The 16,664-nt window shown below is 35.6% G+C and overlaps 1 protein-coding gene across 5 annotated transcripts in view; it reads left to right on the top strand.

Annotated features, from left to right (window-relative positions):
- NDUFAF6 (NADH:ubiquinone oxidoreductase complex assembly factor 6) overlaps nt 1–14,812 on the top strand; it is a 31,059-nt gene extending 16,247 nt beyond the window's left edge. For 3 of the 5 annotated variants that reach the window (XM_036875405.2, XM_036875433.2, XM_057497882.1), the window contains 7 exons: nt 2,435–2,491; nt 6,021–6,123; nt 7,137–7,270; nt 7,951–8,052; nt 11,523–11,579; nt 11,722–11,784; nt 14,659–14,812. In XM_036875405.2, coding sequence (XP_036731300.2) covers nt 2,435–2,491; nt 6,021–6,123; nt 7,137–7,270; nt 7,951–8,052; nt 11,523–11,579; nt 11,722–11,784; nt 14,659–14,787 — 645 coding nt within the window. In that variant the 3' untranslated portion in view covers nt 14,788–14,812. The remainder of the gene's footprint in view (nt 1–2,434; nt 2,492–6,020; nt 6,124–7,136; nt 7,271–7,950; nt 8,053–11,522; nt 11,580–11,721; nt 11,785–14,658) is intronic. The other 2 variants (XM_036875416.2, XM_036875425.2) reach the window with 2 other exon arrangements.
- Nucleotides 14,813–16,664: the final 1,852 nt, after the last annotated feature.

The following is a 16,664-nucleotide window of genomic DNA, read 5'->3' as shown; positions in this document are numbered from 1 at the left end:
TAGCCAGTGTTTTTATTGTTTGGCTTCTATTTCCACGGTTGATGATATTTTATTCAGCGGATTTTCAGTTTCTTATAAATACTTTTTGCCGTAATCTCTGATTTCCTTCAGTCAAGCAGAAGAACTATGTTTTGTGGTCAAGGAACTGCAGCTGTATAGTTTCAGCCTTGAGTAAATAGGAGTCTGATTTTTTAATGCTTAATTATTTATTGAGCCAGGATTGGTCTTGATGGTGTGGTTACAAACATGCCCAACCACTCGAATGCAAACAAAAGTAAAACAAAATCAGTACTCTTGAATGAGTGAGGGATCCCAAGCTGCCTCCTGAGACTGGAAAGAGGCCTGTAGGGAGTCCTGCTGCACAACCGAAGTAGTGCTGAGGGCACTACTCAGGAACCAAGGTGCAGCCCTTTTAGCTTCTGTTAGGTTCCTGCCTGGCAAAGTGGGCTCTACCTGCTCTCCGCACTTCCACCCTTTGTCACCTCAGTGTGTACTGATGAGCATGCTAGCCTTTACATTTTAGTATCAGTGACATCTCAGAGTCTTAGTTGAAGTAAAGAATATTCCTAAGACTTTATGTTTTACTACCATATTTATTAATTGTGAAAATATATGTAGTACTGACTTGGCAAGAAAATGTTTAAAAAACTTACTTGGAAATAATTTCAAACTTTGAGAAAGGTCACATAATTTAAAATAGTACAAAGAACACAAAAAGTACAAAGAATACCCTTTGTCCAGATTCACCTGTTGTTAACCATTTATCCCATTTGTTAGTCATCTGTGCATGCACTCTGTGTGTGCATGTATTGTCATACTCATAATTTTCTGAATCATTTGAGGGTAGGTTACATACAACACGGTACTTTATCCCTAAATACTTTAATATTTCCTAAGAATAGGGGTATTCTTTTATATAACCGGAACAGTCACTGGCTTTTGTAAATTTAGCTTGATAAAACACCTTCATCTGATTTTCCATTTATATTCCAATTTTGTCACTTGACCTAGTAACGTCCACTATAGTATTTTTCCCTCCAGTGTAGGATCCAGCCTAGGGTCAGGTATTTAGTGGTCATGTCTCCTTAGCCTACTTTAATCTGGAACATTTCTGTAGCTTCTCTTTGTCTTCTATGACATGAAAATTTTGAAGTGTTAGCCCCCCAACTTTTTTTCTTTTTTTAAAAACAAATTCCTCGTTTTGGATTTGTCTGATGTTTTCAGACATCATGAGTAGATGTGGTTTATGCATTCTTGGCCAGAATACTGCATGGGTGTTACATTCTCAGTGTATCACATCTGGAGGTACACTTTGTCCATTTGTCCTTCATTGGTATTGTTAATTTTCATCACCTAGTCAACATGTTGCCCACTTTTTCCACTGTCTAATTACAATTTCCCTTGCAGTTAGTTAACTTTAAGACTACACGAATATCCTGTTCCTTATCAATTTCTGCTAAACTTAGCATTCACTGATGATTCTTGTCTGCTTCAGTCTTTACCATTATGATTGCAAAATGATAATTCCCAATTCTAGTACTCTGTCCACATTACCAATTGGCCTTGATAGTCTGCTATATAAGCAAGAAACTCCTATATTTATTTGTTTACTAATTATTGGTCCATACTTCCTGAATTCTGTTTTTTTTCAGTAGTAAATAATTCCTCATGAATTCTTGTTTTTATCTAGTAGTTAACAATTCATTCCTATACTTATTTTGATGTTCAAATTATCCCAGATTTGGACAGTTGGAGCCCCCCTTCAGACTGGCTCCTGTATCCTGTGACACGTACCCCCATTATTTTGTGAGCAGTTTCTAGTGTCTGGCATAGTAAATATTCCAGGATCATTTTGAATCTCCAGCTCCGGAATCACTCATTCTCTAGAGTCCTGTTTCCTTTGGAGGGAATGGTATTAGAGATCAAAATCTGGTCACTGGGTATGCTCTTTCTTACTAGAGTGTCTTTACTTGCCAAGATAACACTGTACTCTGAAGATTATTTTCTTTCTACTTTTAACTATTCTTTTCATTTATAGAGAAGTGCTTGTTTTCAATAAACAGAACCTTTAGCTTTTGGAAAAAAGTTTGAGTGTAGTAAGCATAGAGGTCAGGATGTATCATATAACAGAGAAGCTTGCTATTTAAGTCTTGTTTTTGTTTTGAAAATGAAATTGTTAAGTTGCTAATAGTATAAGAAAAAAAGAGAGGGTAGTGGAAATGTTTTGGATATATTATCTTTAATTGGAAATGTTTTAAAATATTTTCTAGGGACATATTTTTTCCTGGTATTTCTTTAACACAGCTGTTTATCTGATGATGATTTATTACTAATATTCCATTACTGAGTTTTGTATTTAGTTTGTTTATTTTATTCAGATCTGTAGAAGTCATTTCTAGTACTTTTTAAAAACTTGCAACACTTACTTTTTTAGGCTGTTAAAAGACATAATCTGACTAAAAGATGGCTTATGAAAATCATTGATGAAAGAGTAAGTTGAAATGTTCAAGTCTTATGCTTTTTCTTTCTTTTTAATCCTTAAAGCTAATTCTTCAGGGAAGAAATGTTTTAATATGTGTGTATTTTGGAGGAAGGAAACTTTTAGAGAACTATGCCATTTTATCCATTCTCTATCACTGCCTGGAATGCATGTGCATACCCACACTCTCTCTTTTGTTTTTTTTTTCATGTGGAAATTTTCAGATTTATACAAAAGTAGAGAATATAATATGTATTCTGTAAAGTGTAGTATACTTTCATGTATCTGTCACCAGCTTTAATAGTTATTCACACATGTCCAATCTTGTTTCATCTGTATTCTGCCAACTCCCTTCACTAAATCCCATTGGATTGTTTTAAAGTAAACTCTACACATCATGTCAATTGATCTGCAAATATATATATATCTTGAAAAGATAAAAACTTAAAAAAATAACCACAATATGATTATCACACCTTTAATTACAGATAATCCCTTTATATCAAAACTTGAGTAGTCGTACACGTACTTGTATGTACACCCAGTGCTTGCATCTCTGTCACCTCTGTCCAAATAGTAGGGGGAATAAAGAAAGTCTGACAGTTTTATTCCAGTGAATGAAATCATCTACCAAGTTCTTAGAACCAAGTTCCAGTTCCAACCAAGTGTATAAATTGCTCTGTGGCCTGGACCCACTTGTGTAATCTTTGTGACGCATTGTTTGTTCAGTGTCCTCACCGATCTGATACTTGTCACATAGTGTTGTCATGAAAATGTAAGTTTATTTAATTTGTTTGGGTATAGTCTATTAATAACTATAGACTATAGTAGTAATAATATAAGCCAAAATGAGAGATAATGACCTCAACGTTTTAAAAAATTGCTCAGTTGACCTATTGAGTTAATTACCACTAAGAAAATCTATTTTTCAGGTGACTGTTGGGCAAAGACAAGTAGAGAACTCAGGACAGAGATAACTTTTTTGTTTAATGGAAAATTACATTTCACATTTATAGGGAGGGATATTTATTTATTTGTTTATTTTTATTCTGGAAAGTTGATTTTTATTTTAACATTAAGACATCACTTAAATGAGGATTTCAAATGTCTGATCACCTTCAGCACAAATTTTTAAAGTATGTTGTTACCAGATTAATAGAACTAGACTGTAAGTACCAGATTAATAAAACTAGACTGTCAAAGAAACAATGAATTATCTGAATAAGAAGAAGGTGGTAGCAAGTGTAGGGAGGGATATTTAAAAGTAAAGGACTGGGACCAATCTCCATGCATTAATCTATAGATTAAATGCAATCCCTATAAAAATTCCAGCTACCTTTTTTTGCAGAAATGGATAAGCTGACCCTAAATTAATATGGAATTACAAGGAACCCAGAATTGCCAACATAATCTTGAAAAAGAACAAAGTTGGAGGACTTACATTTCCTGATTTTGAAACTTAGCTACAAAATTACAGTAATTGGCAGGGCATACACATATAGATCAATGGAATAGAATTGAGAGTGCAGAAATACACCCACATATTTATAGGCAGTTGATGTTTAACAAGGTATGAAGATAATTCCCTGGGGAAAGAATAGCTTTTTCAACAAATGATGCTGGGACAACTGGATATCCACATGCAAAAGAATGATTTTGGACTCCTATCTCACATCACAATACAAAAACTAATTAAAAATGGATTAAAGACTTAAATGTAAGAGTTAAAACTATAAAACTCTCTTGAGAGAAAACATAAGTGTAAATCTTTGTGACTTTAGGTGAGGCAGTGATTCCTTAGGTACAACACCAAAAGCATAAGCAGTAAAAGAAAAAATAGGTAATTGGATTTCATCAAAATTACAAACTTCAAGAAAGTGAAAAATCAGTTCATGGAATGGAGGAAAATATCTGCAACAACATATTTGATAAAGGAACTAGTATCTAGACTATATAAAGAATTCATTCAGCTCAACAATTAAAAGGCAACCCAATTTAAAAATGGGCAAATAATTTAAGTAAATATTTCTCCAAGGAAGATACGCAAATGACTAATAAGCACCTAAAAACATGATCAACATCTTTTCATTAAGGAAATGCAAATCAAAATCACAGTGAACTACCACTTCACACCCATTAGGACAGTTACAATAAAACAGACAAATAATAACAAGTGTTGAAGAGGTTGTGTAGAAATTATAAACCTTTATACAATGCTGACAGGAATGTAACATGGTGCAGTCACTTTGGAAAAACAGTTTGGCAGTTCATTAGAAAGTTACACATAGAGTTACCGTAGATCCAGAAATTTCACTCCTGTATTTATACTCAAGAGAAGTAAAAGCATATGTCCACATGAAACTTCTACACAAATGTTCATAGCAGCATTATACATGATGTCTAAAAGTGGGAATGACTCAGTCAACCAGTGAATGAATAAACATAATGTGATATATCCATACAATGGAATAGTATTAATCATTTCTTCCTTTAAGAAGAATGAGGTATTCCAACATGGATGAACCTTGAAAACATGCTAATTGGAAGGAACCAGACACAGAAAGCCATATCCTGTATTATCTTTGTCCAGAACAGATAAATCCATGGAGACCAGAAATAGATTAGTGGTTTTCCAGGGAATTAAGGGGATGGAGAAAATGGAAAGTGACTGCTTAATGGACATGGGGTTTTTTTTAGAGGTGATGAAACATTCTGGAATTAGTGGTGATAGTTGCACAACTTGTGAATATAGTAAAAACCACTGAATTGTACATTTAAAAAGGGTAGATTTTATGAATTATGCCTCAATTAAAAAAATTTCAAGATCTGGACATATTTTTCCTAGGATCACTGCTGGAGCCATTTTCTCCTTATTAAAAAAAAAAGGAGGAAGAGATGTATTACCTTAGCAGTAAAGTCTTTTAAAATGTATTATAAAAGTGGCTAGATGTTCTTACACTAAGATGTACAGATTTTTGTTAGAATATAGTGTTGACATAATCAATCCTGTTACATTCTTAGAGGGGAGAGGGTGCCTGGTTATGATCTTTCTTATTCTAGGCACTTTTTCTTTATTTAAGAGCATGGGCTTAACAGTCAAAATATGTGCGTTTGAGTCTTATCCCCACTATTTATTAGCTATGAGACCTGGGGCATATTACTTAATGTGTCCATTACTCAGTTTCTTCATCTGCAAAAATGAAAAAGTACTAATTCCTTATCCTTTGAGGGGGGTTGTTAGAATTAAGAAAATGTCTGAAGAGCTTCAGTTAGAGCTCAGTTAAGTCAGTTTCTCGTGATACCTTGGCTTTTGAAGGAGTTAAAAATTAAGCTGACCCCATGTCCATGGTGCTTTGTGCATTGAGATTGTTATTGAGGTATTTTATTGAGGGGTGATTTATAAATATTGAATGTATAGGTCTTTAATAATTTAATTTTAATCTTTATTGTTTACTAAAATTGTGTCTTTAGGGCAAAAAATATTGCCTTAATAAAATATTGACAATTCATCGAACTTCATTTGCATTTTGTTTGACTATAGGAAAAAAATTTGGATGACAGAGCATATTGTAATATCCAGGAACTAGAAAATTATGCTGAAAACACGCAGAGTTCTCTTCTTTATTTAACACTGGAAGTACTGGGTAAGTTTTTTTTTTCTATTTTATACTAATCTTTTTCAAGGAAAACAACTTTCAAACTTCATTCTGTCATAATTTGACATTTTAACACTGAAGCTTTTTCTTGAATCATCTATAAAGGAACAGCTTTTCTGTTTTAGCAGGAAGGGGATATATATCTTTCTTTGGCATGCAGACCAATCAGAATACTCAGGCTCCCATAAAAGTACTTGAACTACCTCATGGGAATGCTGTTAATAATAATCTGGTAATTGGCAGATGGTTTTACCTTTTTAAGCAACTCCTACAATTTGGAAGGCCTATGGCCTGACTTTTCCTTCCTTGTCAATAATACTTCCCCATATAAAAAAAGAAAAAGAAAAATAATAAAACTGTGTTTTTAAAAGTTTTTATGAGATTTTAAATTTTCTTTCCTTTTTTTTTGTAAACTAAACTAACTTAGATGATTCTGTTCCTTATCTGACTTTATTCTGAGTTGTTAAGATCTTATTATAATGGGGAAATTAATTGGGCCAAGGATAGTTCCATCTCTTGAAGAATGTAATATATCTTCTTGTCACCCTAAGAAATAACACAAGTCCCTTTTGAATTTCCTAGGCCTTTTCTGCCTGAATACTCGGGGACATGTTTGTCAACACAGTGGAAGGAGGGAGTAAAGAGCAGAATGTTTGTTAACCATATACTTAAAATGAGGTCATATGGACATTGCATTGAGAAGAAGAAATGGAAGACTTGTGATGTGTTTTCAGGATAACTGATTAAAATTCCAAATGTGTTCTTGGTGTGTTATAGTCTGAGGAAAACTCTTTTATTTGAAAATGGAGGTTCAGAAACCTGAGGTGAACAATCTGTGTGTTTATACCCAGTTTTGCTCACATAAATCCTGTTTTTCAGATATTAAACACAGGGTAGACACCTACTTTTACATGTTAAGGTGTTTTCTCCAAAGTACTTCTATTAATTTGTTATGCATTTAAAGAGAAAAGAGCAGACCTGTTTAATTTCTAAAATTGTAGGTGTAAAGGACCTTCATGCAGATCATGTTGCAAGTCATGTTGGAAAAGCACAAGGCATTGTCACTTGCTTGAGAGCAACGCCCTATCATGGTAGCAGAAGGAGGGTGCTCCTTCCCATGGATGTTTGTGTGCTGGTAAGGCTGTTATTTGTTCCCTGTAATAATTTATTCAGGAATCTGGGGAGGAATGTTATCTCTTGATTCTTTGCTTAGTCTATTTAAGTAACTTGTTTTGAAATGAATTCTTATTGCTTTTTGCTCGAGTTATCAAGTCAGAATTTTATCAGTCAGGCACTTTAGGTCTGTAGTGAAGCTTGGATTCAGAAGGTCCAGAGAAGCTCCCTTGGTGTAGCTTCATGTTGATGCCTTGCTCCCTTCCAAGCAGTTACCATAATTATTCCTAGAGTTCACCTTCACCTGTTCTTATTTTAAAGGAGGAACTAACCCATTAAAAAACAATATTGTATATGAGAATTTCTGTTTTCTGGTTGTTTGTATGCTGAAATTCATTATTGTCTATTCTTTTAAATTTCTTATATGTTTATTTTTTGCTTATATATTTTTGTTCTACCTACATCTTGTTGCATATTTTTTTCAGGAGTGTGTGCGTGCGTGTGTGTGTGTGTGTGTGTGTGTGTGTGTGTGTGTGTACACATACGCACATTTGTAAGTATACATACATTTTTTAAAACAAAACAGGCATTGTCCTGTACATGTTGTTCTCGTACCTGCTTTTCTCGAGCTGAGTTAGTTTTAAGATTTTAGATTCTTTTGAGCTTTTAGATTCCTAATTAAGTGTACATTGTCCCACACAGCATGGTGTTTCACAAGAGGATTTTCTACGGAAGAACCAAGATAAAAATGTGAGAGATGTGATCTATGATATTGCCAGCCAGGCACATGTGCACCTAAACCATGTAAGTAAACTCTTTTTGCAAAATCATTTAGGAAACGATTATTTCTCGAAGTGGCTATTCCTAGAGCATGGTTATGGCAATCCTTCCTTGGCAATCTTTATTCCATCTGCATTGAAATGCTGGTAAATTTTCTCAGGGATAATTGTAAACTTAAAAAAAATTCCTTTCTCCCTCTTAGCAGATGAATACACCCTTCACTGAGCAAATCAAGCCCCCGCTTCCTCACTGTGTCCCTAAGTCTCAGGGGACAGGCTGTCCTGTCCTGCCAGGGCTGCCTGCCCAGCTTTCCCAGAACTGTGCATCCTCAGTAGTCCAAAGCTGGTGTTTTCAGTCAGCCTCTCTGAAAACTTGCCCCTTTTATTTCCTGTCTGTTGCTACTGTCTTCTGAAGTTACAGGCGACTGGTGGGCCCTTCTGTGGCTTATTTTTCCTTCCCAGTTAAACTTCTTGAGTATGTGTTCTGCATTCATTGTCACCTCAGGCCCTCACCACCCTGCATGGTTCATCTTGCTATAATTTGGCTTCCATCCTGCCTGCTCTAATAGTCATCACTAGTAAATAATAATATTATTGCCACATTAGGGGCATTTATAACTCCTATTTGTGTTAATTCTTTTTGCTTCTTGATACCATTGATTGTTTTTCTCCTTGAAACTTTCTAACATTTTCTTCCTTTGGTGCTCTGACTTGGCTTCTGAACTGGTTCTGGATTTTCCTGCCAATCATTTAGGTGTTTCTTAAGAGTGAGTTTTTCATCTCTTCTCAAACTGTGGCTTGTCTTCTGTTACATACCTCCTGTTGAAGCTTTGTCTTTCCTCTCAGTGTTGCTGCTCCTTCCTGATTCTCTTTGAATCATGCCTTCATTTCAGTGGCTCCTGAAGATTTGGTGGAAACTTTCTATTTCCTTAATTCCTGTGATGCTATTTTCTTCCTGGTTATTTTTATGAACCATTTTTTTTTAAGCTTCAGTGGATCTGAAAGACATGTCATTTACTTGCATACCTCAGGGCCTTTGTATTTGCTGTTTTTCTGATCAGAAGGCTTTTTCCCTCCCCTTCCCCCCTTCATGGCCCCACAGTTAGTGAGTTAACTAACTCACTAACTGGCCCCTTAACCAGAGGTTAACTGATCTTAACCTCTCTGTGCCTCAGTTTCCTCATCTGTTGAAAGGATCATAACTCACTAACACGGCCCCTGAGTTAAGTTAAAGAAAGCAAAAAGATCTTTCCTAGCCACCATCTCTGAAATAACATCCTCCCTTTCCATCACCCCCAGTCCCTTTACCTGACTCCGTACTTTTCACTACCTGACATGTTACAAGTTTTTTTGTTTAATGCTGCCCCAAAGAATATAAGTGACTTTGTTTGGTTTCTATGCTGTATTCTTCAGCATCTAAAGTGCCTATTATAGGCACCCAGTAAATATTTGTGAAATACTAAATAAGTAATGAGATTGTAAGCTTTTTGAGAGTAAAACTCTGTGTTAATCATCTTTTATTTCCTGAGGAATCTAGCACAGAACTACATAGAACTTTACAGGAAAAATTACTTAAAAGTAGCAGAGTTTTAGGTAAGATCTGAGAACACTACAGAATTGTAGAAGGAGGAAACCCCTGGACCTTTGTTAGAACCTGAATAGTCCCAGCTGATAGACATTTAAGGCACTTAAGAAATACAAATTCTCAGACTGCGCCCCATGGAGACCAATACAGTAAACCTGGGGTAGGGCCAGCAATTAAAATATCCAAATGATTTTTAATAGCCAAGTTTAAAAAAGTTTGCTTTTTAGATTATGTGAAATAAGGTCCTGGAAAATGGGTTTGGAAGAGATGACTGAAGAAAAATTACAGAGTTTTGGTGGCTTTTGAGATGTAGTAGAAGATGGTAGATGAGAGTTCAAACTCTGGAACCAGAAGCCTGACTTTAAATCCTAGCTTTGCTGTTTACTAATCATGTGATCTTAACCTCTCTGTGCCTTAGTTTCCTCATCTGTAAGAAAGGATCATTTTAGTACCTAACTCAAAGTGTTGTGATTTGAACATATGAGTTGACTTTATATAAAGGATTTATAACAGTGCTTGGCATATAGGAAGTAAATATAAGTTCGCTCCCATCATCATTGTCATCAAGTAAAGTAGTGACATTAGTGTTGCACCCTAGAAAACTCTGCCAGCAGTGTTTGGGATGAGAGAATTTGGGATTGGAAGACAGTGTCTGATTGTGGGGAGGGCAGATGCTTATATACATGTATGTATGTGTAAGTTTATATATGTATCAACTGGATTTGATAACTAATTGGACTGTGTAAGATCAGGAAAAGAAAAGTTGAGTGCTGCACAGAGTTCAAGTGTAGATGGTGATGGGGCCATTCAGAGACTACAGTAAAAAGGCAATAGTATGCTAGGTGTTGGTCAGTAGACTTTGGACTAGCTGTTGGACATCATTAAAGGCAAATGACTTAGAGGATATTTAGCAAGATGGGCTATTGAAGAATGGAGGATTGTGACTTTGAAAGGAGGTCAGAACTCTTGAGGTCCACCTCCATTTCTCAAATAGAAGAGGCAGGGCCATTTATTATGGAGGAGGAGAAGGAAAGAATGATCAATGGAGGGGGAGAACTGAAAGTCATTGTCTTGGAAACCAAGGGAGGAGAACATTCTAAGAAAGGGGAATATTAAAGTTTTGTGAGCTGCAGAGAGATTGGAGAGAAAAGATGGGGATGGTGGTTCGCAATCTCAGTTGATCTTGAAGAGAGTAATTTTACTAGATGGTTGAGGGTAATACCAGAGTGTAGTGGGCTAAGTGAGTCAGAAGTAGAGGTATTATCTGGCAATATAAACCAAGACCTGTAGACAAGAGTGGACTTGGCAAATACAGGATGATGAGTGGATCAGGGCTTCATACACCAGAGGAGTTAGGTCATCCATCTCAGGTTTGAGTTAAATTTGGAGTTCTTTGAATTTCAAGGGGAATAGCTGAGACTTGAAGTATCAGGGAGTTAAGTTAAAGAAAGCAAAAATAAAACGATGACTTGAGGACATTAATTTGGCTGGTTGGGTGAACTGAATTTAAGGTGGGGAAAAACAGATCAGTTAGGAGGGCCTTATATTCCTCTAACCAGTAGATAATGATCGTCTAAGCTAGGGAGGTGCTGGGACTTGCTAACACAAGGATTTCTTCCTTTACCTCTTACCACAGAGCTAGAGGCCCAAGTTGTAAGGTGTCATAAGGCAGCTGGAAAATGCCAAAGCTAAGACAGGATGGAATTCTTCATATTGTACTTTTTCCTGAGTCCTTTAGGCTGAGGAAATTAATCTTAATCAGCAGATGAGATCTATTTTCTTGCTGTTGAGGGAGCCCTAGCCGTGTTATTAAACTGCTGGCATTGCTTTGTGTTCATTTTCAGAGGGAGAGTGTTTATTTCCAGAAATATTTATATTTCAAACCAGCTTCCTTTTGTCTTCCTTTTCAGGCTAGGTCCTTCCACAAAAGTGTTCCTGTGAAAGCATTTCCTGCTTTTCTTCAGACAGTAAGTAGATTAACAGAGAACGCTGTTTAATTAGTGAAGCAGATGTATATGATCTCTTTTTCTGTTTTATTACATTCCAAGGGCAGTTCTTCAGTTTGGAGTCTTTGTTTTTGTTTCTATCCCTTATGGTAGGTTTTGTTTGTTACATACTGCTCCTGGTGATGGTGGTGACTGTTTCCCACTGTGTTCCTCAGTTTACTCACAGGTAAAATGTGAATCAGGAGAACAACCTCAGGATTGTTAGGCCACTTACAGCTATCTAAGTATTACCTATTAGTCCATTAATTTTTTTCTCCACAGTGACCATATGGTAGCACTGGTTACCAAACAGTGGTTCACAGACCAGTGCTGAGCTGGTTCACAAACCAGTGCATTGGAATGACCTGGAAAGCTTTTTAAAAAAAAAAAAAAAAAGATTCCTGGGGTCTTTTTAGTAAATAAGACTCTTGGGACTGGGGAGGGGTACATTGCTAGGAAAATCTGTGATTTTTTTTTAAAGTTCTCCATGTGACTCTGATAAGTAGCCAGGTTCAGGTTCAGCCAGTAGCTTCCAATTATTTAGCACCTATTATGGGGACAGGCTCTGAGCTGTCATTTCCTACCTTATTCCTAATCACCTTGAGATACGGTTTGTTTAATTATATAGATAGAAACCAAGGTTTAAAGATTTGTGGTCTTGGAAAATTGAAAACTCCTGTATTTCCTAGAGTACAAAACATTTCTTTTGTCTTTTTCCCTAAAATTTATTTAAAGATTCATTTATCCCTTCACATCTTCTATCCTAGGTCTCAGATCTAAGGATTTGAAATTATTTTGTTTCTTTACTGGGTATACTTATTTTATATATATATACATATATATATATGTATGTATATATATATATACACATAATATACATATACATATACTTATATATAAAAATTACTTATTATTATTAAAGTAATATATTAATATCTTAGATGTTCACATAACATAGGAGGAGGCAAAGGAAATGAGAAGCCTCTCACGATTCCATCCTTTCCTGAGATAATGTTTGTTCATCCTTCTGGACTTTTTATGTTCATATAATCACATATGTAATTTTTGTTTAAATGGGGTGTCAGTCATCTCTATGTCAACAAATATTGTTCTTTATCACCATTTTTAATGGTTATTTATTTATTTGGTCTTAGTTATTTGGTGATATGCCACCACCTGTTTAACTGAACAAGTTAAGCTCTATGAAGGCTAAGGGCTTTGTTTTGTTCACTTCTGTGAAAAAGGTTGTTCTCAACTCGGGTTGCCCATTAGAATCACTTCAGGAGCTTTAAAAAGAAAGAAAACCAAAACAGTGTTGGACCTCCCCCCCCCCAAAGCAATTAAATCACAATAGTATGAGGTTGGATCCAGGCATTAACTGTTCCTTATCATTGGATATTATAAAACTATTAAAATGAACATAATAGAATTTTCAGAGATGGAAAGTTGATCATGATATATTAAGTGATTAAAAAAGCAGTTAATTGAACCTTATGAATAACATGAACTTTTTCCTAATTAAAGAGAGAACATGTGAAAATATATAAAACATCTTAAAACTTTTAAAATTCTCTTTTAAAATGTTTAATGTTTTATATCTACAAATAAACATGATATATCTATATCTATATATGTATGCATGTATTATAAAGCATACCATAATGAACAGCCGTGAACTCACCACTCAATCCAGGAACTAGAATGTCACCATTAAATTGTACTCGTGAGTTTTCCCCCTCTCGTTCCTCTACCCTGCCTTCCTCCCCTAAGTAGCCATCTGAATTTTGTACTTATTATCTTGCTTTTATTCCAAAAAGTCTTTCCCACATTTTATGAATTCCTAAACAATATGTTGCTTAGTTTTGATTTTGAGCTTTATAAAAATAGGTCATTTTTTGTTTATGTCTAAGTTTTACACACTCCATGTTTATAAGATTTATCCATAGTTATTGCATCTAGCTATAGTACGTTCATTTACTACAGCATTATATTTCAGTATTTAAACAGTTTATGTTTTGTGGTTTTTTTTGGTCCAAGAACTTCTGGGTTGTTTCCAGGTTTTTGCTAATAAAACAGAAGGCAGGTGAGCACACATTCAGCGCACTTACCTCCTGACGTACATACATATAAGTTTAGGTATATTAAAATGTAGCTACTGAATTTGTTGCACGTACACTCATCTCTTCATAAATGTATAGAAAAAAAGTCTGGGAGAAAATACAATCCCTTTTATTTTCTTTTTGCTCATCTGCATGTATATTACAGAGATTCCACAGCGTGATCTCTGTTGGATCACACAGACTGAACTGCAGAACTCTAGGGGGCGCTCTGTACATGGGCTGAGAAGGGAATGGTGCCTCAGAATTGTGCAGGGCAAAACTAAGTAGTATAGTAAGTTTCTGAAATAGAAAAATTACAAATTAACAAAAATAACTGAAAACCATAAAATAAAGAGCACTGCCTACTGTCAGTGTTTTCCATCCTGCCCCCCATTCCACTGAAAGCTTTGTCAAGTTTTGTGTGATGGGATAAGCATGGGTGACATTTTTAGGGATTGTTCTTCCTGGTTACAAATCATTTCCTAGCAAGAACATGGAGACCCATTAAACTTTTTCACAAAATAATTTTTTTAAACAACTTGAGCTCCCCATTGGCACAGTGCATTTGCTTAGGCAGGGGGTGACTGTGGTAGGAATCATTTTCCTTGATTGAAACGCCCCTTTGTATTCTACAGAATCTAGTAATAAGAGCTGGCAAACAGTAATTTCTCTAATCTTTTACTAGCACACTTTTAATTTTGACCAGCACACTGTAAATTGTGATCAGAATTGGCTTGATATTTCTAGTCCTAGCTCTATGATCCTGTTTTACTGACCTAATAGAAACTTCTTAAAAGATGTCTTTATTTTCTCTCTCCCTTTTAAGATTCTCATTTAAATTCTTAGTATGTAGAAGACCATCTCAGGGAAACTAAAATAGCCTTAATACTTACAAGTTTTCTTTAGTTCCGTTTAAAGGCTTAATCGTTCTATGCTCTAGTGACAATTGTTCTCTTTTGCAGGTTGCCCTAGAAGACTATTTAAAGAAAATTCAGCAAGTGGATTTTGACATATTCCACCCATCTTTACAGCGGAAGAATACATTACTTCCATTATTTTTGTATATTCAGTCATGGAGAAAAAGATATTAAAATAATTTCATGGCACTGATATTTACTTATCCTAGTTTTATAAGTGTTCTAGTTTAGGTTCTTGTTTATAAACAACAGGAACTGACTTTGTTTACTTAAGGAGAAAATAAATTTATTGGATGGGTATGTGTAGCTCACAGAATTGATGAGAGGTTGCTGTGAGGTAAAGGTGCCAGGACACTGCCAGGATTCTGCCACAGCACTGCCACTCACCACCACCCAGATGGGGTCTGCCTGCTGTGCCATCCCATCAAGTCCGCGCCCCAGGACAGAGCCCTGTTCTAGCTGTGCTTTGGCTGCAGGCGTTGCTTGAGCCACCAGAGGGCAGGGAGGAGCAGTGTCACCCTTCTTCACCCGGGGCTCACGTAGTCCTGGTGTGCGTGCTGAGCAGCCAGCTCTCAAATGGCCAGTACAGCTGGGAAATGCGTTTATTTAGGGGTCACAAAGAGGGAAGTTAATATTTGAGGAGTGTCAGTCACTACATTGAGGGTTTTATATCCCTAATATTCAGTCTTTACAACCCTGTGAAAATATATCCATGATGGTAAAATTACTGTTTTAAGGTAAAACAGCTGGCTGTCAAGAGCTAGAACTCGTGTAACTTCAGGTCTGGCTGATTTGAAAGTTTTTTTTAAAAATTAACCCCATTGCTTTACTCTGTCATTCAGGGTTATCATGGTCATGAACAAAATTGTATTAAGATGTGTATTAATGTATATTAACAAAATTGTATTGAAAATTCATTAAGGGGTAACTACCTTTTTAAAAACTAGTATATTAGCCGAATTACCCAGTGGCTCTGTGCTGTATACTTTCATCGGTGTTCTCATTTGATCTTTAAAACTCCATGAAATAATGAATTTTTTCAGTAATTAAAAATTGTTACTATAACGTTATAATTGCAAAAAGCAAAATTGTTTGCACTGCTGGAAATTGGCAGATCTGGACTCTGAGTCTCTGACTCCCAAGACCAGGATCATGCCAGTTTCCTTTCCTTGCCTATTCAGTGGTCTTATCTCCTGCCCATTCACACATCTGGTGTTCTGTTCCTCTGTCCTATCTCTTTCAAGCCTTTGGTTTCAGCTATGAACTAGTGCCTATTTCAATTGTGAATTAGTTATTGCTTAAAATAATTACATTTTTAAGCAAAAAAGTACTTTTATTTATTTTAAACAAAAACATATTTTAAGCAAAAACAACTCAAACTGAGAGCTGCTTGAGGGCAATAATGCATTGCTTTATTCTTGGAATTCCCCTTAGAATGGCTTCTGATTTAGAGCAAGTAGAGATTAGTAAATGAGATTAGTGTATAATTGAATGAATGTGCAGTGTGGTTCTATATGTTAGTGTACTCTTAGTTGATAACTGATGCTGAAAGAAAATCCTCTTGTTTAATTTTTCCGCTTTTGAGCATTTTAGCTTATCTAAAAGAGTCAAGTACAAGGAAATGGGAGGCATTTCCTCTTGGGATACTGAATGGTCTAGAGTTGAAGAGTTCATTAGAGATGGTCTTTGTGAGTGAGCATTGTTTGTGGGTCTTCCCAGGTTAAATCTGGCAGCAGAGAGCTGCTTAAGCATCTTGATGCTTATCTGAGGGTCTTAAAAAGAAAGGGTTTAAATACTCAAATAGATTACTGGATTCTTTACTGGCTCAGAAGCCAATTTGCTATTGAGTAAAAAACCTCAAAATACTTTCTAAGCCATTTTAAATTTGATGCTTAAGAGATTTGGATGAACTGAAGTTTCCAGTCTCCTAAGAGATTAAAATGGAGTCTTATCCAGTGACATTTACCATACAGTTAAATTCCTGGCACAAAAGGTCTTCCTATAGGTGATGCCAACATTCTTTTTCATTTTTCAAATTTTTGTTTTTTTAG

This window comes from Manis pentadactyla, chromosome 3 (assembly GCF_030020395.1).
Source record: "Manis pentadactyla isolate mManPen7 chromosome 3, mManPen7.hap1, whole genome shotgun sequence".
Taxonomy (NCBI): Eukaryota; Metazoa; Chordata; class Mammalia; order Pholidota; family Manidae; genus Manis; species Manis pentadactyla.
The sequence above is the reverse complement of the archived record's forward strand: the minus strand, read 5'-3'. Positions and strand labels throughout refer to the sequence as shown.